At 38.1% G+C, this 27,744-nt stretch overlaps 2 protein-coding genes across 2 annotated transcripts in view; one reads left to right on the top strand and one right to left on the bottom strand.

The window, feature by feature from the left end:
• The window catches only part of RMDN1 (regulator of microtubule dynamics 1), a 471,818-nt gene that overhangs the window by 180,718 nt on the left and 263,356 nt on the right, over window positions 1-27,744 (top strand). The gene's annotated exons all lie outside the window — the stretch shown is intronic.
• Window positions 1-27,744, bottom strand: part of CNBD1 (cyclic nucleotide binding domain containing 1) — a 159,473-nt gene that overhangs the window by 40,896 nt on the left and 90,833 nt on the right. The window contains exons 9-10 of the mRNA XM_063299972.1: window positions 12,910-13,019; window positions 11,537-11,687 (exon numbers count right to left, since the gene is read on the bottom strand). Coding sequence (XP_063156042.1) covers window positions 11,537-11,687; window positions 12,910-13,019 — 261 coding nt within the window. The remainder of the gene's footprint in view (window positions 1-11,536; window positions 11,688-12,909; window positions 13,020-27,744) is intronic.

Here is a 27,744-nt window from a genome sequence, read left to right as displayed (position 1 = left end):
AAGATATTCTAGATCTCAGAAACTGCCAGAAGACACAATTCTGTGTTGGGTAACTTAATTGTTGTTGTTTATTCGTTTAGTCGCTTCCGACTCTTCGTGACTTCATGGACCAGCCCACGCCAGAGCTTCCTGTCGGTCGTCAACACCCCCAGCTCCCCCAGGGACGAGTCCGTCACCTCTAGAATATCATCCATCCATCTTGCCTTTGGTCGGCCCCTCTTCCTTTTGCCTTCCACTCTCCCTAGCATCAGCATCTTCTCCAGGGTGTCCTGTCTTCTCATTATGTGGCCAAAGTATTTCAGTTTTGCCTTTAATATCATTCCCTCAAGTGAGCAGTCTGGCTTGATTTCCTGGAGGATGGACTGGTTGGATCTTCTTGCAGTCCAAGGCACTCTCAGAATTTTCCTCCAACACCACAGTTCAAAAGCATCGATCTTCCTTCGCTCAGCCTTCCTTATGGTCCAGCTCTCGCAGCCATATGTTACTACAGGGAACACCATTGCTTTAACTATGCGGGCCTTTGTTGTCAGTGTGATGTCTCTGCTCTTAACTATTTTATCGAGATTTGTCATTGCTCTTCTCCCAAGGATTAAGCGTCTTCTGATTTCCTGACTGCAGTCAGCATCTGCAGTAATCTTTGCACCTAGGAATACAAAGTCTTTCACTGCTTCTACATTTTCTCCCTCTATTTGCCAGTTATCAATCAAGCTGGTTGCCATAGTCTTGGTTTTTTTCAGGTTTAGCTGCAAGCCAGCTTTTGCACTTTCTTCTTTCACCTTCATCATAAGGCTCCTCAGTTCCTCTTCGCTTTCAGCCATCAAAGTGGTATCATCTGCATATCTGAGATTGTTAACGTTTCTTCCAGAGATTTTAACTCCAGCCTTGGATTCCTCAAGGCCAGCTTGTCGCATGATGTGTTCTGCATACAAGTTGAATAGGTAGGGTGAGAGGATACAGCCCTGCCGTACTCCTTTCCCAATCTTAAACCAGTCCGTTGTTCCGTGGTCTGTTCTTACTGTTGCTACTTGGTCGTTATACAGATTCTTCAGGAGGCAGACAAGATGATTTGGTATCCCCATACCGCTAAGAACTTGCCACAATTTGTTATGGTCCACACAGTCAAAGGCTTTAGTATAGTCAATAAAACAGAAATAGATGTTTTTCTGAAACTCCCTGGCTTTTTCCATTATCCAGCGGATATTGGCAATTTGGTCTCTAGTTCCTCTGCCTTTTCTAAACCCAGCTTGTACATCTGGCAATTCTCGCTCCATGAATTGCTGAAGTCTACCTTGCAGGATCTTGAGCATTACCTTACTGGCATGTGAAATGAGTGCCACTGTTCGATAGTTTGAACATTCTTTAGTGTTTCCCTTTTTTGGTATGGGGATATAAGTTGATTTTTTCCAATCTGATGGCCATTCTTGTGTTTTCCAAATTTGCTGGCATATAGCATGCATTACCTTGACAGCATCATCTTGCAAGATTTTGAACAGTTCAGCTGGGATGCCGTCGTCTCCTGCTGCCTTGTTATTAGCAATGCTTCTTAAGGCCCACTCAACCTCACTCTTCAGGATGTCTGGCTCTAGCTCACTGACCACACCGTCAAAGCTATCCCCGATATTTTTATCCTTCCTATACAGGTCTTCTGTATATTCTTGCTACCTTTTCTTGATCTCTTCTTCTTCTGTTAGGTCCTTGCCATCTTTGTTTTTGATCATACCCATTTTGGCCTGGAATTTACCTCCAATGTTTCTAATTTTCTGGAAGAGGTCTCTTGTCCTTCCTATTCTATTGTCTTCTTCCACTTCCGCGCATTGCTTGTTTAAAAATAATTCCTTATCTCTTCTGGCTAACCTCTGGAATTTTGCATTTAATTGGGCATATCTCCCCCTATCACTGTTGCCTTTTGCTTTCCTTCTTTCTTGGGCTACTTCTAGTGTCTCAGCAGACAGCCATTTTGCCTTCTTGGTTTTCTCTTTCTTTGGGATGTATTTTGTTGCCGCCTCCTGAACAATGCTGCCAACTTCCATCCATAATTCTTCTGGGACCCTATCTACTAAGTCCAGTCCCTTAAATCGATTCCTCACCTCCACTGCATATTCCTTAGGAATATTAGTGAGCTCATATCTAGCTGATCTGTGGGTCTTCCGTAATCTCTTTAGTCTGATCCTAAATTGTGCAAGAAGAAGTTCGTGATCTGAACTACAGTCAGCTCCAGGCCTTGTTTTTACCGACTGTACAGATGTCCGCCACCTTTGGCTGCAAAGGATGTAATCAATCTGATTTCGGTGTTGTCCATCTGGTGAAGTCCATGTATAAAGCCGTCTCTTAGGTTGTTGGAAGAGAGTGTTTGTTATGCAGAGTGAGTTGTCTTGGCAAAATTCTATCAGCCTATGTCCTGCTTCATTTTGTTCTCCCAGGCCATACTTACCTGTAATTCGAGGTGTCATTTGACTGCCCACCTTAGCATTCCAGTCTCCTGTGATGAAAATAACATCTCTTTTAGGCGTGTTGTCCAGTAGGTGCTGCAGATCCTCATAGAACTGCTCTACTTCAGCTTCTTCAGCATTTGTGGTTGGGGCGTATATTTGGATCACTGTGATGTTAGATGGCTTGCCCTGAATTCGAATTGAGATCATTCTGTCGTTTTTTGGGTTGTATCCAAGCACTGCTTTAGCCACTTTACTATTAATTATGAAGGCTACTCCATTTCTTCTGTGGTCCTCTTGTCCACAGTAGTAGATCTGGTGGTCATTTGATGTGAAGTGGCCTATTCCAGTCCATTTCAGTTCACTGATGCCCAGGATGTCTATCTTTAATCTTGACATCTCACCAATAACCACATCCAATTTGCCCTGGCTCATAGATCTTACATTCCAGGTTCCAATGGTGTGTTGATCCTTAGAACATCAGATTCGCCGTTCACCACCAGCACCATCGGCCGCTAGCCGTCCTTTCGGCTTTGAGCTAGCTGCGTCATCACATCTGGGGCTAGTTGAGCTTATCCTCTGTTCCTCCCCAGTAGCATTTTGACCATCTTCCGACCTGGGGGTCTCATCTTCCGATGGTATACCGACATATCTCTGGTTGTACTGATCCATTGAGTTTTCATGGCAAGAATACTGGGGTGGGTTGCCATTACCTTCCCCAGGGATCGCATTTAGTCTGACCTCTCTGTCATGACCTTCCCGTCTTGGGTGGCCCTTCACGGTTTAGCTCATGGCATCATTGAGGTGCTCAAGCTCCAGCACCATGACAAGGTAACGATCCTTTGCTGAAGAACTTAATTAGGTTGGTAATTTTTTTTCCATAGTACGAACATTTTATTTCCTAGGGAATAACTATTTAGAAGAAGTTTTGTCTTTTTCTACAATCCTTTCTATTATCTAAAAAACCAGGAGCCTTATTGTGAAAAAGCCATCTGAGTACAAATATTGCTTCACCATCATGCTTTAAAATAAATCTTATCTGCCAGGTTCATCCATCATACAAACCCACGGTTATGTCATTTCTCATACGTATAGTTGATTTTTAAAATAAGTTTTCCTGATTTCCCCTCTTCATTTAATTTTATTTCCTGCAGCAGTTACTCAACTTCTCAGTTGCTTAAATTGTTCCTTCTGCCACAAAGCAGAGGTGGAAAAAAGTGTTAGAAATTCTTCTGATTTCCATGGGGCCTCTGGTTGTGCTTAAACTGATTTCAACATTACCAGCTGCATCCTATCCACTCTTATTTTCTTTTTTCTTTTTATCAGTCAAGCAATCTGCCATGTTTTAAAAGTACATCTGTGTGAAATCAAGGATAAAGAAAAATAGAAGAAAATGAACACTTCTTGGAAAGATAATCTTTGAGATGCTGGTGGGCCACTCCACTCCTTCTTTTGAAACAGATGGCCAAGAAAGCAAAGCTACATTGAAAAGATTTCTGCTAATATAAGCTCCCAAGCAAAGTGATCTCCCAACATCAAAGAAAAACTTCTTCTCCATTGAGCACTTTCTTCCCTGCTCCACATACCTCTGTCAGTTTGAGGATACAAAAAAAAAAAAAAGAATGACACCTACAGATGGATGTTCTTGAAAAACATACTACATTGGTATAGAAGAAATGGCAAATAGACCATTTTAGGGAGTAAGTGCACTTAGAAACACATTTCTTCTAAGGGGTCCTAAAACTATTTGCTGGCATCATCTAATCCTATATGTATTTGCTTAAGTCAACCTCCAACTGAGTCCAGTGGAGTTTGGATGCTTCCACAAAAGCCTTTTACCTTATTATTTTTCCACCATTTGTTGGAAAAGAAATTGAGATGGAATTTCCATGTAGGAAAAAGAAGGATAGCACCATCTAAGTGAAATGATGCAGAGAAAATTCCAATTTCATGTGGTTAGAAGAGTATGCTCCTTTCTCCCTTTCCAGGAATAATTGATGATATTTACTTAAAAATCATATGTTTTTTAAGAAATATAATAAAAGTTGGAGCAATTTTATCAATTTCCCCTGGAGTATCTCCTTTGTGAATTACCCCATAGATTCATAACCATTCAAACCACATTATGATTTAGGACAATGATTGATGTAGATCTCAATTGTTTCTTAATAACACTGAAATAGTTTTAAAAGTTTCACATTGTTAGGGACCAGTGCACAGAGAATGACTATAGCTCAGCAGCAAGCTCCTTAAATGAGGCTTGGACCAATCATTATCACTCAGCCTATCATACCATTAGTCAAATTCTTATGTATGGTGCTTTAAGTACCAAGAAAGAAAGAGAATTCTAGTGAACTAAAAACGGGGGTAATTTTTGTTGACAAAAATGGCCAGCTTTATTTCATTTCAACTTACTTTGAGTAGGTTTTGATTTTTCAAATGGGAAAACAGCTATTCTTTACTGTGATTTTCAACAGATTCAAAAAATAAATACTGATTATGTAAATAATTTGGAAAAAGAAATTGCTAGCCAAAGCTATGATACCAAGGTATGATCCAGCTGTTGAAGCTATATGTGTTTTACCTTTCAAAACAACAAGTTAAATTCTCTGTCAGCTTTTAAGGGAAAAGAGGAGATGGGGAAAATTTGATTCTCCTTTCTTCCCGCCAATCAACTAATTGTTGTACTTGCTGATATTCTGGATGCATTTATAACTCTCAGAAACCTTGTATGTTCTGTGAATGCATGAAATGTTTATCCTCTGTAAACATTTTTCTCTCTAAAATGGCATGCCATCAAATTTCTATGCCAACCTTTCCCAGCCTAGCGAATTATAATTCTCAAAATATCCAATTAGCATGGTCAATAACCATTTGTGGAGAAACTAATCCTATCACATCTGAGGGTCACAGGGTTGGGGAAGGCTGATGTATGCAATGAGCTCACCATAAAATAGTTATACCACTGTTATTTAGATGCCAAGTGTACTCCTTCTAAAGTAGTACTGATTTAAATTACAGAGATGTGGATTATTTCTGAGTTGAGTTATTCTCTCATAAGCAAAAGGCAAATAATTCATTTTATGAAATATATTTAAGCTAGAAGGCAATATTTCAATGCATATATAGAGTGTGACAAAGTTTATCTAGTTACTTTTATTGCTCTAAATCTAGTCTCTTATTTTGTCCCCAAAGAGCAATAGTATATATGGAAAATGAACCTGAAAGTACCCTTAGCCTGAACATTAGCACGAGTAACGTTATTTATTTCTTCCTAGAGACCACTGGTAAGAATTAAGCAGACCACATATATTTTAAACTGGTAGCTATTTGCCCTGAAATTTATAAGAAAAGGCTAGGAAATAATTTCACCCTTAAGACCATGTTTATTCATAAGATGGATTCCAGTTAGATTCCTGAAGTTATAGCTTGGGGACTGTTAATTGTGATAGTCATCAAGAGGGGATACTAGCAAATGTGTGTTTCAAGTATACGTAGCACACATATATAAATGGAAGTATATGCTTTCAGATGGGGAAACGACTAAAGACTATCCAAGTGTGCTGTACTGCTAGTGCCATATTAATATGCCTTTTTTCTGAGGTTGTCTTTAAGTTCTAGCAAAAATGTCAAGGGATAAAAACATAGGTGTGTTTGTTCTGTATTGTGTGGTTTTGTCATTGTCACCATTTTGTATCAATGATATATTGATTTGTAGTTTTTTGGTTCCTACATATATATATTTTGTAATGTGTATTTATGTGAAGGAATGAACATACAGTATATTAAAGGTAGTATTATAAAAACAACTCAGTACATCCCACAGAGGCAGGAAGGTTTGTTTTAGTACTTTTCAGTTTTTGCAGCATGTGGAAAAACCAAAACAACCCCCCCCCCAGAATAAAGGCTTCTAAGAAGATTCAACAAGGGATTGTTCATGCCCCCCACCCAAAAAAAGATCCCCATGAGAATTAGATGAAGTGATGGAACTTAAGTGGAAAAGTTCACAAAACATCCAAAGAAGATCAAGCTGGGACTGGCAAAACCTTGTGAGAAGTTACAAAGGAAGCAGAACCATCACACAGAACAAGGTAAGTGCATCGTAGATTTTCTGCCTTGATTTTTCTGGAACTCAAAGCCAGGTAGACTTTGAATTGAATAGGTATATATTGGTAAGTGTGTGAGAAAATAGATTTTGGTCCAGAAAGTGAACAAGAAACATTGTAAGCCTGCATTTGTTTCCATTGTATCTTGCAACATCTGGATAAATAATAACAACAAGGAGTATTGAAGGAGTTATAAAGATCATATTTATAATTCTCCCTGTTCCACCATGATAGTCTAATTTTTGTCATTTATTTTATCTAAGATAGATGTCACAAATGAAGAGGGATTTTATTAGGGTATATTCCTAATGGACTGGAATCCAGTCCTATGTCTTTCTAAATCTTTTGAGCCGTTATCTCAAGGTACTTCAGATGGCAAGCTTGTAGTATTATTAGTCAAAAGGCAGCTGTTCCATATGTTCCTCCTTAGGAGAGTTTCTCTTGAACAAAAAGTGATGAAAGAATTGGCAGGAAAAGATGGGAGAATTACAAGTAGAAGACAATATCATCTAGATCCTTTATAAAAGGAGAATAAGGCAGGGCAATTGTGTGGTACAAGTCTCATTTAGAAACATCTCTAGTAGTGTTAAATCATTATAGAAATTGAATATAGAAATCATTATGGAAATTATATGCAAAGGACAAGGGATCCACTATTTAAATAAAGAGTTAATGCAATTTGATGTCTTATAGTGCCTCGGGTATTAGGAAAATTGTTAATATTCCAGACAACTATTAAAACATACAAGAGCCATGTTGTCTGCTACAACTGGTAATATATTATATTATGCATAATTTGTTCTGAAATAACTCAGTTATTTAAAACAAACATAAAATCCCCTTTTATTCTTTTGAAATGTGTGGCATTTCAGATCTCATATAACTGAGAGTAAATCTGAACACATTTTCTTTTACTATTATTCATCACAAAAAGAAAAAAAAAACAAAACTCATGGCCCGCTGCCTTTGCACTCTCTTTAGTCTGCCTTTCTTTTAAGCTGTGTTACAACACATGACATCATTAGACTAGACTTAATTTGAAAGAAATGAAAAACCAAAAGGAGGCATTTGCTTTAGGTAGAGATACGAAGATACACAAAGGGATTCCCAAATCTTAAGCAAACACCCATCAGCCTTGACAATGTTTAAATAAGAATTGTTATGATATCCTTTCTATTTCATGTGGCTTCGGTAAGTGCTGGGAGCCAGGCCCCTCTTGAGACATTTTGGTTTCTGCACAAGACTTCTTAGCATTTTCCTTGAAATTTGCAGGTTTTGAAATGAATGTTTCAGTATTCTTAAAATAAGGAAGGGAAAAAATAACAATTGCTATTTACATTTGAACAAGAGTTTTCTTGGCTTGGCTTTGTGTTGCTTTGAACTTGGGCGTTGTCATATTCCTCCATGGTTGAGAAACTTGTTTCAGCTTCCCTCATGGGAGAGTTCAGAGATTTATCAACACAGCTTTACCTACAGAGCAGCCTTGGGACTGAAGCAGTTTACAACAATAGTTTAAGAAAATAACTGAGGGAAAACGGCTTCCAGTTCAACCAGTAAATGGAACTGAGAGGGCAATGTAATCATCTGCACTCAGTTTTAGCCAGGGCCCCAAAGATTAACAAGCAACTCAAATGGTATAAAATGTTATTACTGCAAGGCTCAAAGCAACTCTGATTGCAAGCATTATGAAACAACTACCTGAAAGTATGAAACCAACTGACTAATAATATTTCACTTCTAGCTTGTGAAATAGTAGCCCCATGCTGTAAGTTGCATTTTTGAATGCAGAAGATGCATGGATTTATAATGCATGGCAAAAGTAGGTTTTCTTATCTTTTGGGTTACATCCTGGGAAACTGATATAAGTAGCAACTCAAAAATCACTGTTCACAACCAAAAAGACACATTCCACCTTTGCTTAGTAGTAGAGTGTGCATTTTGCATGCAGTAAATCCTGGTTTCATTTTCCAATATTTCCAACTAGAAGGGTCTTAAATCAGTGTTTCTCAACCTTAGCAACTTTAAGATGTGTGGACTTCAACTCCCAGCCAGCCATGGAAATTCTGAAAGTTGAAGTCCACACATCTTAAAGTTGCCAAGTCTGAGAAACACGGGTCTAAATTAATGTTCAAAACTTTTCCTGTTCCTTCTTCAAGAAGGTGGGCATTCAAAGTATGTTTCAGTATTTGAAATAATCAGATAAAACCTGATTCTTTTTATCCAAGGCAGTAAAAGTCATATGTTAAAACACAATCCCAAGAGTTATTTCAGTGAGCTCATTATTATTTATGATACCTGACTTCAATGGACAAAAACATATATTATAATTAACATATATAATTATATTAACATGCTATGAGAAGATAATTGCTTATTCTGCCCCAGACCTCTTAGAGTCTCAAAAAAGGCTCCTGGTAGATTGGCGCTTGATACTTTGGAGAATCGTTGCCATATCAAATATCAGGAAACTGTCTTGTACCAAGTGTTATTTCATCTAACTGAATGCTGGCAGCAGCTCTCTAATTACTATAAGCACGTTCCACCCTACCTGGTGATACCAGGCATTGAAAAGGGCTACACCTAGTCCATTATAATGGAGAAAGGTCATATCATACTGAGCTCAGATCAGTCAAAGAAGGTGAAGAAGAGTTGCTGTGATATCTTGGCAACATGGAAAAGGTGACAAAGAGCATTGTACATCCACAATGGCATCATCATTTGTGATGAACAGTGATATCATTGGCAGCATGTTGGATGGAATACTGCCACCTCCACTCTGATGCAACTCTAGGATGACACCAAGGGTCAATTAATCCTGACACAATCTTGGATGTGATACATGAACAATAGGTACTCTACTGTCCTAACAGTCAGGAACCACGCTGAGACAAGGAATAGGTCTCTAGTGCTTTATTACTGCTACATTAGACAGAAAATCCTAACAAACTGAAGAAGCATGGGAAAAACCCAGACAGATAAACCCCAAAAGTCAAGGCAGGTCTGATCTGTGTCTCTTTGAATGGCTGCTTAACTCCTCAGTACTACGCATGCGTTTTCCCCCCTGGACAGAGGCCCCCTCCTGCTCACCATCAGTACTCATGACATCTACCAATGAGTCTATTTCTGTCTTTACTACTAGGGCTACATTGGAGAAAGATCAGGTTTAAGTGTAAAATATATTAATAAATATATATTATTTTAATCTAACCAGATTAAACCAAGAGAAGGAAAGAAAGAAATGCTTTCTAAAGACATAACAGTTGATGCAAACAAAAATAAATGTATTGGAAGTGGGATATTATTAGGGTTGGGTAAATGCTTCAAATGAGGTACCTAACAGTGCAGGGAAATATATACAAACTGTCTCTCTTCAAATCATCTTTTTCCAGACTTATGCAGCTGCTTTGGAAGCTGCTCCCAAATGCCTTTGCATGTGTGAGCAAACACCCCCACTTCATTTTTTTTAAGCAAAATACCTGTGCATGCACACCAATGGAGAGGGAGTCATTTGTCGAGAAGGGTGGTGAAGAAATGTGATAAATAAATAAATAGTCAGGACAAGTTTCCAATACAGCTGTGCACAGCTGAAAAAAGACACAGATAGATCTGGAAACAGGTTTTCATATCTATGCCTGCATGTTGCAAAAACAATTTCTGAAGCTCTTGGAAAACCCATGTAATGATATCCTTTACCTGGAAAATTATCCAGCATGGTAAGTGGGTGGGAGCAGAGAGAGAGAGAGGTGCATCTCACATGGTGTTTTCTATGACCTATGATTGGTTTTAACAGGTATTGCAACATCAGAGAGTTCAATGGGACCATTTTCAAATAATATTCAAATCCACTGAAGGACACATCTCTGTGTTGTGCCTCTGACTTTCAGAACAGAAAGTTTCACACATGAAATCTTCACCTAAAAGTTTATTTTAATGTAAAAGCACATCTGAGCCTTAGAGTTTCTATCAACATGCAGCCATCTTAACAGAAACAATTTTTTAAAGAAGTTCTTTTAATACAGTAAGGCAATGAGATGAGCTCTCCTCTAGATACATACGCAGAGTAAGTATGCATGTTACCACTCCTAGACATTATCACATTATCAGATTTGTGCTCTTGTAGAAAACAGTGCCACTCCAGGATGCTGAAAGAGCTGATTGGCACTCTTTTGGAGCATTGACAATAATTTTTGAGAAATCTTGAAGAACTGAGACACTAAAAGATATGGAATGTTGTATATATCTTCAAAAGATCTTCAATATATCTTCAAATATCCCATACAAACTGTCACATAACAGGATGGGCGCACTCCAGGTTGCTTCCCTTAAATGCTGCCATCTATTGAGACTTAGGAAGTGTGGCTTTTCCATAGTAGTCCCTGCCCTGTGGAACACCCTCCCTCCAGGATCTGGCAGGCCCCTCCTCTTCTAGCCTTCCAGAAAGCCTTAAAAACCTGGCTATTTCCCCAGACTTAGGAATAAGGTGAGGCTGGAGCCCAGTGACTTTAATTGTTGGAGTACTAGGGAGTATTGCACAGGGTGCTGGGATTTGTTTGTTTAGACATGGGTTTTATTGTTTTCCTTTGGTTTTTATTACTGCTGCTGTGAATCATCCAGAGTTGTGGCACATAAGATAGGTGGCCATATAAGTCTTGTAAATAAATAGCATAACATAGTCAGTCTGCCCTCCCCACCACCTGCAAATATATTAGAATAGATTTCAAACGGACTGTGAGCATCTAGAAAATATTGCACAGATTTCTAGGAAACAAGATGCATTTGTCAGGAAGAAGTTATGCCAGGCCAGTTTGCATTGTCTCTAATTTATCTTTATCTGCTTCATAATTTGATAGTGGCATTCATATTATCTATCATATTTTATTTTGATTCTGGCAAATCATTGATAGGGCTTTGATTGTGGTAAAATTAAGGTTGGATTCTGCTTTTAGGTGGACCACACTTCTATTTGGAAAAAGGGAAGGGAAGGGGTGCTGTGATATTTACCAAGTACATCTGTAGCATCAATGAGTCCCAGTTCAACAGGAGTTGCTGCTTTCAATGTATATGTAGATGGTGTCTGAAGAAGAACGCTTGCTTCTCCAAAGGATTGGTTTTGATGTAATTGGCCAATGAGAACTTGTCTCATTTGTTTAACCTGTTTAAAAACATAAACCTAAGTTATTTTTTGTTGCTTCATATCTAAGAATGGAAAGGGTTTGGAAGAGAGATAGGGATAATTCACAAAATAAGCCTGTAAAATGCAGTCACAATTCATCATTAGAATGTTCAACACTATGGTATTTCACAACCACAATAAACTCCTTGTTTCATTCTGAGTATGAAAGGCTGCGGTCAGGAGCTTGAGTTCACTGCCTTTCCTGCAAGCATACCTGTGTGCAAGTATATGTGCTTATGGGTACACATCCAATTTTGATTTAGGCATGAGCCTAAAAATGAAATTTGAAATGATGTCAGAATGGAAAGATGATGATAGAGAATCAAAGACTTATATCTTGTTCATTATCTGTCCATACAGTTACAGTCCACCCAGTACTCTATTTATTCATACAGAAAAACTCAGTTTGTGTCTCCTTGCACACTGTACTAAGCCATTACTGAGAACTGGGAAGCTGTATATACATCCCTTCTCTCTTTCCTTGATTAAGAACCCCAATTCCCAAATTCCAGAAGGCAAGGTCTGGGTTGGATGGATTCTTGGGAGACCCACAATTTATGTTACAGATAATGGTAAGCACAGTTGATTGTATTGTACTCATTAAGGTAAAGATTGGGCTCCACATGTTTAGCAGATTCTGATGTTCAGTTCACATGATCATCAAATGGTTCAAAATCATCAAATGGTGGTCCAGAAATCCACAAAGCCCAAAGAACATATTAAAATATCTATCACATGGTCTCCAGGAAACAACTGGCAGGTCAATTTCTATTGTCTCATCAGAATAATAATATTATGTCTCTTGGGTTTATTTTGTGAGAAGTAACATCATGACTGTATTAACACCTTGTTCTTGAATATTTTTCCTCAGAGGCAATGAAATGTAGTTTTATGCTTTTAAGTAGCATTCTAAAAATGTTTTTTGCAATGCTAAATGTCCATGTGTGAGAGAGATCTATATAACTCAAAGCTATAATGAACTTGGTCCATTCAAATTACTACTTTAGCAAGGTGTTACTTATTTCTTCTTTAAGATTTTCATGTTTAAGTATGTGAGATCTATACCGTTCAATTCATAATTTCACAATACCATCACATCTTCTTATTCATAAAAAGCTCCCTATTGGAAAGCTTATTTATAAACTCCCCATTCCAACCTGGTCAAAAGAAGAATTTCCTAGAGGAAAATCTTTTTCCTTACCATTTTCCCCAAAGGTCGCTTTACAAGAGCCGGGATTATTCGGTAAGCATTGCAACATCCGGACTTAATGAATCCTACATATTTGCTTATTTCTCCTCCTTTCATAAGCACTGCAACAATAACAATAACAATAAATTACTTCCCTCTGTTATTCTCTCTCTCTCTCTTCCTCTCTCTCTTGAGTTTTCCCACTCCATAATCTGAAACAAATGAATGGAACAGATGTAGTGTATTACATCATGTTTCCAAGCTCATCATAACATGTACACCTGATGTGAATAGTATCAAAATGAAATAAAGAGGAAGTGTATAAAGTTGTCCCTAGTCCTAGACTACTATATCCCACCTATTTCTGTACTATGGATAGGAACATTTTGCATATAGGCAAGCATTCAGATTCTTCAGATTCCAGATTCTCTGGAATACATTCTATATACTTCTACTCAGAATACAAGTGTGCTATTTAGTGTTGGATATATCTTTCCCATCCATGAAATTGTTGCTCTAATGGTACAGAATAGAGGAGGGAATCACCCAGGCTGTCCATGTTAATTATCCACAGTATTGTTCCCAGTGGTTCTGGAAAGTTCTGTGCTTTTTCATATAGATAGATACAGTTGCTGTATAATGTAAATCATTGCCTGTTGCTCATGTATCTGTCTCCCAGCTTTTGCCTTTTATTCTGTTTTTGCCAATTAAATGTGTTTTTTATGTTCAATGATATTTAATAACTGATAAGTAATGTTCCATTCCAGAGGCAGAACACTTGGCAGGGACTGAAATATTATTTTTTTCTTCTGAACCAAGCTGACCTAATAGTACCAAAAGTAATCTCTAAATTCTCCAGAATAAATCTTCTGGAAGGGAAAGTGGTTTCTGGTTTCAAGGCCAGGCCACAATCAAAACATCATGACACTCTACTATGTCCATTGCTCTTTGTATTAACCTTGACTAACTAAAGTAGGAGGAAAGGATTGCTTTTTGACACAAAAAAAGCTTAATGAAGTTACTACATGAAATAAATCATACATTTGCTATAATGAAAACAGTGAAAGCACCATACTGTTCATTAGGGGAGACTAGATGGAAACCAAGGGAAAGAAGCCATATAATGTAGGCAGGCTGAACAGCTGTGAAGAACACAGGCTCCATAGAACAGGAGTAGTGTAAAGTCATTGCAGACTTTTATTTGATGTACAAATACGACAGCAAAGCTCTATTGAAGTCAGTGAAGCTATGAATCTGATTTTTCTACACCAGCTGGATTGCTCAGCTTGAGTTGGCACCTAACATTTTTCCATGGCTGGAAAAAAATAGCAATAATAAATGCAGATGCTTTCCAAATGTAATGTTGCCATTATATACTCCTTTGTGATTGTTCATTGATGCAAAATGGCTAGGAACTGAAAACCACTCATCATTTAACCCAGATTTATTGGCAACTGGCAACAAAACACTGACAGTACTGTAAAGGCCAGGGTGACTTTAAGGCTCAAGTAGACTTTTTTTCAAAAAAGAAATAACTCCATGTGGGGATTCTGTATTAAAATAACACCATAACTGTCATATAATAGTATAACACATCCAAAAGCTGATGTTAATCTTTAATAATAAACATCCTGAGGAACACATTCTTCTCATCTGATAGTAACATTACACAAAGAACAGTGTGCTTGCTGTGTGTTTTTGAGTTTAACCAAAAATGATATTTTTCAGATATTATATATTCTCTTTTATGTTGAAGCAGAATTGGAAAGGGTGGGGGGACTGGGAAAGATCTTTCCTAAATTAAACTTCATTTCACAATATAAGACTTATTTTATGAAGTCACTAGTTGCAACTATGCTCTACATATATCAGGAGCGTATCTTAATAACAATAAAAATCCAGAAATGTGGAAAAAGAAAGCTGAGCTACCCACATGTTCTTCATCATTACTTTGGGAAAATACTCAAAGTAGTATCTACCATCTAGGTACTACATCACCTGAAAAAAAAGGTCTGTTTGTTCAGATAGGCCATAAAACCGAAGATAGGGAAAATCTGGGCCATAGACCTAATCTAGTTCAGCAGGACATACCCTTTGGCCTGCTGATGGCTTCCTGAAGCCATTACCCAAAGATTCATGTTTTCTGTGCTTTCACCAGGGAATATATAGATTCACTGCTTCTTTGAAGCCTTGTTTGCCCTATTCTGGCTGTTCCTTGGGAATGATGCCAGTTGAACAAAACCAGCTATTGTGAATCTGTGATTAAAGATCCTCTACACAGAGAGCATCTTCAACAATTAGCTGTTCAGCAGTTTGTCAGATTGCTTTTTCCACTTGGGTGAAGCCAGTTCCTAGGAGAAAGTCACTCAGGTCAGATGATCTTGAGGTGGCTCCTCCTTGGAAGACAGTGCAAAGTTTTGATCTCACTGTATGTCTAGTCCATGGGAAATGCTGAGGAGAGAGGCATCTTCTGCATCTGATTCTGCTCACTATGCTAGCTACGTGAATGTTATTCCCTCACAGAACAAACTCTATAGAAACTTTATTCCGGTACAGGAACAATTCTGAGTTTAAGACTTCATATGCTACTTGAGCTTCTTCTCATTAAAAAACAAAAAACAGGCAGGAGAAATGGAGAAATGAATCCTCATTTGCTTAAATATGACCACAGCCCAATCTGGAAAATGCTTTACTCAGATTCCAGATCACACAGAGAATTGCACAATTTTAATGCAATTACAGCTCCCCATCAGATCTCCCATCTAAACATATAAAGACTAGAGAGAAGGAGAAGCAGATGCTCATCTCTCACCATTTTAAGTTCTATAGATGTTAAGACAAATGCCTGAATAGAGCTCCTGTTATCCAATATTCTAGTATTATCAGTGAGGAAGAAAAACTTTTCCTCTATTCCAAAGACCAGAACAACATTCCATTAACTTGGTGCTTTGCAGCTATTTTGGGGCTACAGTTCCCAAAGGTCTTAGCCAGCATATGGTGCATACAAAGTTATAGGGTGCTACACTCAGCTCTAGCAAGCCAGAATGGCTGTGAGGCTTTGTCCCCTGGGGGTCAGAATAGTTAACATGTCTGACTCTGGATGGGGTAGCAATCCCCTGGAGAGACTCAGTGTGCAAGGGTCCAGGGTCATCCTGGTCTTACAGCTCCTGCTGGAAGTGCAGGTGGCAGCTATGGCCAAGGGGCCCTTTGCACAAATTCATCTTGTGCACTACTTGTGCACTGGGAGGTCTTGCTCACTATCATTCATTCCTCAGACACTTCCTGATTGGATTACTGCAATGAACTCTACATGAGGCTGCACTTGAAGACCATCTGGAAGCTGCAACTGGTCCAGAATGCAGCAGCACACTCAGTTCTGGGTACCCTGCAGTTCACCCAAGTTACACCACTGTTGCATGACCTGTACTGGCTCCCACTGTGAAGGCTGTGAAGACCTGGTTTTTCCCCCAAGCATTGGGCTAGGAAGGGGGTTGACTCAGAAGGTTAATAGTTTGGTTGGTCTGATGCTGGTTTTGTTTTTATTCTACTGTTTTTATTAGTTGTTGTGAACTGCCTAGGACAACTATTGAAGATAGGTGGCTATACAGGTTCTTTAAATAAATAAATTCCAGTTGGACAGCACAGCAAGTTGTCTTGTAGTTCATGCAAGAAGCTTTTAAAAACACTGAAAGGTATCCAATAACTGCAGTTTTAATGAGTTTTAAAAGCAAGTTAAAGATTTGAAATAGTAGTCCTTGGTCACTCAGAAGCTTCTCAGAAATGAAACAAAAACATGATAATGTTCATGAATTTAAGAGTGGGAAGAGGACGTCTGCCAATCTCTAATAACAATTGAATAGATGACATTTATAGACATCTATTGTAAATAAAAAGGAAAACCTACCACACCTTGTGCAGTATGGCATGTTGCATATGATAAGTCTGTAAGATTCTCTTTTAGAAAAGCATTTTCTATAGTTGTAGCTATACTGTAACTATATTAAACCATATTTATTTCTGAACCAAATAACTTCTGAAGCAAGTAAGCCTTGATTAGAGCCTATAAGCCTGAGTAAAATAAAATAAAGTATGTGCTAGCTAGAGTCCAATAAATGACTGGGTTATGTTTACTGTAAGTAAGAAGTAGTGAGTATCTTCTGTACATTAATGAACAGCCAGGTTTCAGAAAATGTGGAAGATATAAGATCAGACTGTTAATGCTGGATGGATAATAGAAAGACCAAGAGAATTTTAAAAAGAGGTGTTGCCTTTGTTTTATTGACTCCAGCAAGTCTTTTGACTATATAGATCATTTCAGAATGTGGGATATATTAAGACTAATAGGTATGTCAACACACCTGATTATTCTCTGGGGGAACATTTATATTAAAAAAGAAGCTTCTGTAAGAACTGAGTAGGAAGAAATAGAGTACTTCAAAATAGGAAAGAGATTGAGACAAGAATGCAATTTGTACAGAAAATATGTGAATGGAAGACAGGTGCAGTCAAAACTGGAGGTCAAAACACTGAGACATACAGTTGATACCATCTTGTTAGCTGAAAGAAGGCTTTACAGAGCTCATTGTGAAAGCAAAAAAGAAAATATATTAAAGATGTAGAAAATAAAGGCATGCTTAGTGAACCTACAGTTGACAGCAAAGAAGTGACAGTGGTAGATAGTTTTGTTTTCTTGGGCCCAGTAATAAAGATGGACAGTGTGCTGCAAAAGCTAAGAGGAGTCTAATTTTTGGAGAAGAAGGAAATGGCATATTTAGACCGCATCATCATTTGGTTGTTTCAGCACAGTAATGTTTATATAATATGATTAAAGATTATTAATATTCTCTTATATATGTAGCTTAGCATATTGAGAATAGAGAAGAGAAAGAAAAATATTCTATCAATATTAGTTATAATTTAGGATGGCAGTATTACAAGCATACAATTATTTGGCTTTTTCATCCATAGTTGAGTATAACACTGAGAAAAAAAAACACTACAACTTACATCAAAGTATTTGTGGCATAATAGAGGTTTCGATCTTAAACTGATAATATTAAAATCTCCATTGTATTGCTACTTAATATATAGATAAACAGAGCAAATTTAACAATAATTAAAATACCATTTCATTTTTCTTTTTTTTCCCAACTTTTTTGGTAAGTAACTAAATCCTGAGAGAAGACAAAGATAATTTTTTAACAAAGAAATTCAAAGGCAACAAAAGAAAGAAATTGTCATGTTCACTGTTTCAATGTGCACTGTACATCGTAACGTTTCACATGCCATGGCGCTGACACGTGTTTCTGTTTGGAAGGGAGCTGCTGTGAAACCTTGTACCAAGCTTTGTATCTATGTTGATTTCAATGGAATGTGTTTGGGTTATGTGCTCTGTTCAAGGACTTTTCCCGCAGACCATCAGAAGCTGTTAGGAGCACCTGGGATTGTGAGCTTGGGAAGATTCTACGGGGGGAGGGATCTCATTTGTACCGAGGGTTTTTAGTTTGCATTTGGTGCGCTTTTATCATTCTCAGCTTTCTTTGTGATCCTGCATACTATTCTTTAATAAATCAGATATCTTTTCATTCCTGCTCATGAGTCTGAGAGTGTTTTAGAATAGGCATCCATTACACAAAGCTGAGAATCACCAAAGTTGTACCATTAGCTCCTACCAAGATCAGTTTCTTGTGAGGGAAAATAATTAACAATGGCCGAGTCCCAGCTCACGACCGGGGGACTTGAGGAGCCGGCTAGCTTGATGCCCGAGTCGACGGTCAAGAGCGGAGAACTGAGCCTCACCCCAGAACCTTCAGATTTCTGGCAGGATTTGAGTTCCAGCCCTGAGGTGGAGAAATCTAACGATGGGGGAGAACCAGAGCAACCGGCACCCAGCAAATCGCCCACAGAGTTGATCACCTGGGATGCAATGGGAGAATCCCAGCCAGGGATGTCCCAGGCGTCCTGGAAGCATCGGTTCCCGCTGACCCCAGACGTAGAATCTACCATGGTATCAAGGGAGAGACAGCCTAACATGTGAGGGAGGGAGGAATCTCAAACCCCTGAAAGGCTAAGAGTGGTGGAGGCCAAAATAGAAATGATGGAGTACATGTTAAGAAACCTGTCTCTATCATTGGGGGGCCAGGGGAGGCATGACGGAGGTCCCAGCTTCACGCAACCATCCCCCATCCTCCCACCCGGACCGCCGGCGGAGCGGGGCCCGAGACAGCTCCGGGATGAATCTCCACCCCGCAGAGCGACAACTACCATAACCTGGGGCCCAAACACTCAAGCAGCCGCCGGTTCCGCTCCAACAGGAGTGGGGATGAAAGACTTTTCTGTCAAGTTTGATGGGGATCCAACCAAGTTATCTTTCTTTCTAACCAATGCTAAAAGTTACATGAGGCAGTTTGGAGCATACTTCCCTTTGGAAGAGGCTAAGATAACTGCCATTGCCACCAAGTTGAAGGGTCAAGCAGCTGACTGGTATGTTCAATTAAGTGAGGCTGACTCCCCTGAACTTGAGTATTTCGAGGACTTTATGGGGGCATTAAAGCTGCATTTTGAGGATCCTCTGGCCAAGGCAAGAGCTAAGAAGGCGCTGAAGGATCTTACCCAGGGCCAGCTGTCTGTAGCTGACTACGCCCTGGAGTTTAAGTCTTTAGCTGGGAAAATCCCGACTGGTCTCAGTCAACCTTAATAGAACGGTTTAAAGAGGGACTCAACAGGGACGTCCTACGATGGGAGTTGTGTAGAGATGACCCAGAGACATTGTACGAATGGATCTGGCTGGCTGGCAAGGCTGAGTATGCCCAGTAATCATCCACTAAAAATGTTTTAAAGAAGGGCACAGAAACAAATTTCTAAGGAAATGTAATAACGTGTGAAAGGAATGCTATAAGCACACAAGCAGATGTAGACCCTGCCAATGTTCCTATAAGTCCATTTACTATCTATACAATGAAATAAATGACAGTAAGAAAATGTGCCACTTCTTGTATATACCCACGCCAGCAGGACACGACTGCTATGTTCCTGAAGCTTTCTATCAGAATACTGTTACATGCTCTCAATTACAGTGGCAGAATCATAACTGCATCTGTTCTTTAAACATACTAAGTGCACAGACCCATAGTTTCCTAAGCTTTTAAAAGTTATCAAATTTAGAAATGAATCTTGCTGGCATTGTGAATGTTGCCAGTTGTGTAGAGGCATAAGTCTAAACCACAACACGGATGGAGGTTGGAGAGCTTTAACTGACTGTATTTAGGGAGTCATATGTCTATCTAAAAAAATGTTCCAGTGGAAGAGAATATCTGTAGCTCAGGATTGAACTGTGGAATTCTTGGTGTTCTCTGAGCTTGGTTGTTTGTTTGCAGATGTTTCATTACCAAACTAGGTAATATCATCAATGTGAGTTCATCAGTGAACATGCACTGATGATATTACCTCATTTGGAAATGAAATATCTGCAAGCAAACAACCAAGCTTTAAAAAAATGTATTTTCAACAATGGCAGCAAAGTTTGCTAGTTAGAACTGGTGGTCTACTGTGCAAGTGAGAGGAAATAATTGCTACAAGATACTTTTTAATAAGTTTACTCATCTTTCACTTCATTTTTTTCAGTGTGGTTTCTTTCTAAAATTTTATTTTATTAAATAATAGAAAATCAAATCCTGTGTCCAGTAACACTGTGTATGGAAATTTAGATCCGAATATATAGCAATGTCAAATCCTATAGATAAACAAGTCTTTGAGATTGGGACTATCCACCAATTTTAGATACGTACTTGAATGCTCTAACTTTTCAATACTCTGGAGATACAGTATGGGTAGTTTCAAAGATGCCCAATTATATTCAGAAAAACTGGTTTGTAATATGTGTCCCTTCAACAGCACTGGCCCAGTTTGTGGACCACTGAATCTTACTTAAGTGATGACTAAGCCTTCTCCTGACCCTGTGCACAAGAATGAGTTTCAGTACCTTCAAACTACAGGTTCATACATATATATGAGAAGCATCAAAGAAGTCAACAGGTAGATGAATGCCCTTTCAATGGATATTTATCATTCAGCAAATGCTAACAAGTTATCTCTATCCATTTCGTTGAATGCATTCCAGATGACCTAAGTTGTTTTGTGGCCAACAAGCGGCAATGTGATCAAGACTGACTCTGGCTATTGCCCCACCTCTCAAATAAGCTCACAGGAGTCCAGTCAGATATAATACATAGGTGCCTTTCTGGTTATCAGATTATTAATGTAGCTCAGGAGTACTTGTACAAAAAGAATTCTATAATATAGAAGATTTTCATAGAGAAAAGGGCAGGGACTGGGCTCACATATTGCACAAAATCATGGTTTGCTTTGTCAAGATTTCCTGCATCTTGGTTTCAGTTGCCTGGCTTCACACAACCTGATTGATTGATTGATTATGTGCCATCAAATCATTGTCGACTCTTAGAGAACACATAGATTTTCTGCATGACAATCTGTTCCAAAGCTGGTACTTCAGATCGTCCAACAGTGCACTCATCACCAGTATAACTGAGTTCATCTGTTTTACTGCTAGTTGCCCTCTTTTTCTTTTCTTTCCCAGCATTACAAACTTCTCCAGAGAGCTAGGTCTTTGCATAATATGTCCAAAGTACAATAATTTGAGCCTGGTCACTTGTGCCTCAAGTGAGAACTCTGGGTTCATTTGTTTGATGATCCATTAGTTTATTTTCTTGGCTGTCAATGGTATTCTCAGGAGTCTTCTCCAAACCACAGTTCAAAAGTGTTAATACTCTTCCTATCCTGCTTCTTCAAAGTCCAACTTTTGCTTCCATAGAGTGTCACAGGGAATATCATGGCTTGCACAATCCTGATCTTTGTAGGTATAGACCCATCACGGCATTTGAATAACTTTTCCAAGGCTCTACCAAGTGCAAGTCTGTGGTGTATTTCTTGACTGCTTGTTCCTTTATTCTTGATCCTAAAAGGCAGGAGCTGCCCATCACTTCAATATCTTTGTTGCCAATTCTAAGGCTGGTTGTTCTACCTGTTGCCATTAGATTGGTCTTTTTTATATTTAATTTTAGACCCATTTTTTCACTGTGGTCCTTTTATTACTAAAGCTTGCAGATCCTTTGCATTTTCAGCTATCAGGGTAGTCTCATCAGCTCACACAACTTCTAAATTGTTTTTCAAGATTCTATTATTCAGTCAGATTTGGTCAGGCTTTCAAGATTCTATTATTATACTCTATAACGATAGTGTTCCAGTAGTCTTGTGGTGTCTATTTTCTGACCTGGCCTACATTGAAGGGCTGACAAAAGCTCAGATTAGAAACCATAGTGGCTGGGTATATATACACACCAAGCTTAAATTAAAGAAGCCATATAATGCATATAATGATGCATGACTTAGTCCAGATGTCAAACAGTAGCTGGAGAGTTACTGGAGCAATAAAGGTGATGAAAACCCTGCTGATAGACTGCAGGAAGACTCCAGCATCCCGTTAGACATGAGGGGTAATTAAACTTGGTATATAGTATAGTTGCTAATATATCCAAGGTTTAGCAGTCAGCCCTATCTTTTAATGGGGCTATGTAGTCACCAAGAACCAGTATGGTATAGTGGGTATAGATATCATGGCAGAAACCCAACATAGTGAGTTCTAGTTATGCTTTAAGTAAGGAACCAGCTGGATGACTTTAGGCCAGTCACCCTCTCTCAGCTGTAGGAAGAAGGCACTGGCAAATCATTTCCAAAAATATTGCCAGGAAAACTGCATGGACTTGTCCATGTAGTCATCAGGAATCAAGATTGACTCAAAGGCCCATGCATTCAAAAAAAAAGTAGTCACCACAAACAACAAAATATATGTCATAAAAGGACATTAAAATGTTAATTGTTTAATGAATTATTTTTATAATATATTGGTAGTGCTAAGAAAAGATATTTGCTGCCCTGTATGTGTGGTAATAAGTCTGGCTTTGTGCACAATGTACTTTTATTTGAGGATGGGAAGCTTTACTACTAAGGCAGTAAGATGTCTTAGACCTGCCCTAGAAAGACCAGCAGTCAGGGGTGTCTGCAGAGAAGGGTCAAAAATCTCAAGATTGTAGTCAATCAAATCCCTACACTTTTTTACATGTATCACAATTATTTTGACTTCTCTGAAGTTACCCTGCCAGCACCAGAAGTGAAAAATGAAAAGGGTGTGTAGAATGGCTGCATCCTTCCTTGAAACAGAAAAAGAGAGGACTATGAACATTTCAAGGTATTTTAAGTAAGAAAGAAATGATGAAGTGGGGCTGGAAACTATAATAATCTGAATGTAGTAAAAGTATTATTTCTGAAAATGGATGTGATTCCACTATGTCTAATTTTGAATAAATGTTAAATTTATAGTTTTTCTATTATTGCCCTCAGGTATCATAAACTAAAGAATCACTGAAACTAATTTCTCAGTTGGGGGGACGGAATCTTGGTGCATACAATGTTTTAAGATCTTTTTTCTCCCTTTTTGGCAATAGCTGAAGGTCACAATATTAAAGAGAGAGAGAGAAATAGATAAATATAAGTAGTTCCACTTAGCTGAAGTTATTTTTTGGAAGATATCATTAATCTGATTTATAAGCCCTTTAAGAAAAGTAGCAACACACTACATCATTTTTGACAGCAGATCTACAAATTCTGTAACATCCAAGAACTACAATAAGGAGACAACAAAACTGTAACACTGGCTAGACATTTTGTGACAGCCAGCTAAGATCTATCTTATTCTTTACCTGTCCTCCTCTGTAGTCAGCAATCAATACGATTTTTCAAATAGTTTTTGAATTCTGCCTCCTGCTCTTTATTTTGAATTTATGTTCCAAAACAATGGATATACATAACTATATAAGCCACTGAGGTGAATGTGACCTTTTATCAGCCAGGGGTTGGCTGAATCAAACACATTAGCTGGGTGTAGCATCACAAAATGCAGGACTATTGCTAACATAGGTAGCATCACAAAATGCAGGACTATTGCTAACATAAAGAGACATGTACAAGACAAAATGAGTCAGAGGTTGAAGTGACACTTGGAATTTGTCTCTCATCCTGCAAGAAAATGTAGCAAAAGTGCTTGGAAAGAACTGTATTTTGAATGGAAAATATAACTAGAGCAGGCAGCATGCAACCTGACATCCTAGAGCAGTGTTTCTCAACCTTGACAACTTTAAGACATGTGGACTTCAGCTCCCAGAATATCCCAGCCAGTCAAGGTTGAGAAACACTGTCCTAGAGATAGGTTTCAGCTGCCCTGTACCAAACAGCCTCTACTATAGAGATAAACAAATAGCAGTTTTCCTGTTTTGGCCATTGAGGATCTATGCAAGCAGTGAATGAAAGATTAAGTGGAAGGGCCAGATGCATAATCATAATATGTTCAATAGTTTGTTGCTAGTTCAGTCTTTTTCCTCACTCAGGATTGGACCTGAGTAGCTGCTGAAAACATTGCAGGACATAATGCTTTTGCTCCCTTCAGTCAAACACTATAGCACAGGGTGGAATATCATTTTCGCTAAGGCTGAGCCAAAAGCAGTCTTGCATGGTGATGAAAAGATTGAAGTTTTTCACAGTGAAGAGAGAGAGAGAGATCCCAGGTACAAGGTTTAATTGTGTAGCAAAAGGACATATAATACACAAAAATGCACCAATGCGCAGACATGTTTTGTTTTAAAAAAAATCTACAGAATTTTGCAAATATTCAAAGCTGAGCTTTTACAGTTCAAACCTGATGACTCAGCTTTTCAGTTTAATCAATTACATTTTCCAGAAGCTAGTCTTGATGTTATTTGAACTTCCTTTATAGACAGCTTAAAATTTAAATTAAAAAAAAAAAACCCTTCGTGAGGCATTTATCTGAATACATTAAGATTTATATGCAGTTCCCTGTATATGCCATGTTATTGTATATAGTACTTCTTGTAAGGAAGTTAATAGTCAATAAATAAAACAAGTAAAAATCACTGAACCTTATCTTAATGAAAACATTATATTTTGAGGAGAGCCACATAAAAACTATTTCCAAAGGGAATTATTCATTTTCTTTATGAGACACATAGCAGATATTGTTTCCGTGTCACTTACTATATTTTCTTTTTAGTGTGCCTAGGAAATTATGCATTGCAATCATTAATGAAATACAATGGCCTACTAGAATATTAAAGAAAGGCATGAATGAAAAGAAAATCCATAACAATAGAAAGATGACAAGAATTTGTACTTATAAAAATAATCCCTAATATTTCTAACCAAAACATTGTGCTACATCCTAAGACACCCAGAATTTACTGAAATGAAATGCAATTCTCTCCCTACCCACCCCTCAACACGCAAAAGTAACTCAATAGACTTTTGAGAACATTTCAAAATAATTCATTGCAACAACAGACAGTGATCAGTACATCTTATTTGTCTCAATTTGAAATGAGCTGACTGGTTTTTGTGGGAAAAACCTCACATACTTCTTCTTTTGCAAGAATAATAATGGCACAGCAAATCATGCCCTGTTATTTAATGGTTCAAGATGCTACATCAGTCATTGTGGGCCTTGGGTTTTTTTATCCCTGTCTCAAGGCTTCTTCCTTGTTTCTCAGCTTGCCCTGGCAAAAGTTGTCACTGTCAAAGTCCTACATGGCTCCAGACTTGATTTTTTGAGGGACCACCTTCTCCTGTATTAATCTGCACATCCAACCAGAGTGAACAGAGTCAATTCCCTTGAAGTCCCATCCATTTAAGATTGTGGTCTCACAGGACCTTGGAAGTAGGCATTGCCAGGAGCCATCCACACACTTTGGAACTTCCTTCCTATGGAGATTCAATCAGTCTTGCTTTTCCTGGGCTTTAGGAAAGACCCACTTCTTCCATCAAACCCAAGAGGAGGGGATGCCCTGACTGAAAGCAGAGTTTCAAGCCCACAATTATATTGCTGGTTTCATTTAAAAAAAAAATTATCAGGTTTTAAATTTATTTTTGCATTTTTCTTCTTCTTTTCTATTAATGTACTATTTTATGATGGGGAGATCCTAGAGCCTTTGGGGATTGGACAGTGTACAAACAGGAGGGAGAGAGAGAAAGATGGTAGAGAGATAGATATGGAATATTTTAAAGATTCTCTTTTGAGAATCACTTAGCACTATTCAGCTACTGGGTATGCATTAAATCATGCTGTATTAGTTACAATCTATACTAAATGAGGCCCTTTAAGAATCAAGTCCAAGCAGTAGCTTTCATTAGGCTAAACCCGCTTCCTGGGAGATTTACAATACAGCAGCTGTCCCAATTAAGAAGAGCAAAGTAAAGTCATATTTTACAGTTATGCAGCACCTTTCATCCAAAAACATTTCTGCAAATTAAAGACACATATTATCAGATACCTTTGTGGAAGTGTTTCCATACAAAAGCAAGAAAAGAGGGGAAATTAAACCATAGCAATATGTCAGACACCTGTTCTTAAATATCACAAGATGGGTTTGTAAATTTCTAAGGGGGCTTATGAAATTCTGTCCTATGTGAATTTGCTGCAATAAATGTTTAATAAGCTATTAGAAAGATCTTTTTTTTCTTTATTTTTTTTCCCAGACCAACCTAGTACAGATACAAAATACCTGGGCTGAATATATTTCAAAACTTCATTGTTAGACCAGTATTTATAGTCAGAACACATACAGTGTTCCAGATTCTTTAAATCTGCCTTTCTTAACACTGGTTTCTCAAATATTCTTGGTCTACTGATTTCATAATCCCTGATGTCTGGGATAGTAGGGATAGTTATGACTGTTCATAACATGTTTGGAAGACCAAGAGCAGGCTTATGTGCTCTTTCATTTTTTAATTATCTCAGTTAATTATTTTGGCTTTAACATAAGCCAGAATTTACCCTTACATCTGACTTGACAAACAATGATTTACATCCAGTTTGCAAACCAGACTGAAAACCAAGATTAAATAATAGCGGCAATTCCAATGGTAAGGAAAATTGAAATCTTTATTTGTAGATTGAGGAAGAGTTACTGAAAGCTGGAATATAACTTGCAATGGTCCATTCCATTTTCCCCATCAAGTGTGGCTACATTGGTCTATGAGTCATTAATTTCCAGATCTTTACTCCTTGTTGCATTACTCAATTTAACATTCGCTGCAAATCATTTGGGTTTTCAGCCAACAAAGCAGCATTGACTTCAGGCAAAAATACATAAACAGTAATGTCCCATTCCCAACAAGAATGCCTCTAACATCACCACAAACAGTCCTTATATATTTATCTGCAAACCTATCAGGGGGATAATATCAAGCACCCTAGTCTTATTCCCTGCTCAGTATTGAACTATCCATTAAACATACCATTTATTTTCATGGATGAATTATTTCCATCATATATCTCTCTTATCACATTGGCAACCAAATTACAACTCCCTAGTTGTGCAACACATTCCATAGTTTAAACCCATTCACCTTATGTGGTTTCTCTTATCAAGAAATGTACAATAAGCTTTCCTTTTCCTGCTCATACATGTCTCAATAATTTGTTAAAGAATAACAAAATCCTACTCAGATTACTAGGAAAGGTGGTAGATTCCTACTGGCAAATTAGAAATAGAGTTGACAATCATTTAAATGTCAGATGAACATCATGTGAAGATAAGCTACATATGATTACACCTGCTGTATGTGCTAATCCCTTTCCAGGTTCAAAAGAAATGTTGCCTTCTCCCAAGAATGTTGTGCATCATGGGACAGGAATAATTAATCTTGTTAATTTAAATTAAAAACATCTGTTTCCAAGAAATTATAATACTATCACTATTCCAA

The sequence above is a fragment of the Candoia aspera genome, chromosome 3, assembly GCF_035149785.1.
Source record: "Candoia aspera isolate rCanAsp1 chromosome 3, rCanAsp1.hap2, whole genome shotgun sequence".
NCBI classification, from domain to species: Eukaryota; Metazoa; Chordata; class Lepidosauria; order Squamata; family Boidae; genus Candoia; species Candoia aspera.
The sequence above is the reverse complement of the archived record's forward strand: the minus strand, read 5'-3'. Positions and strand labels throughout refer to the sequence as shown.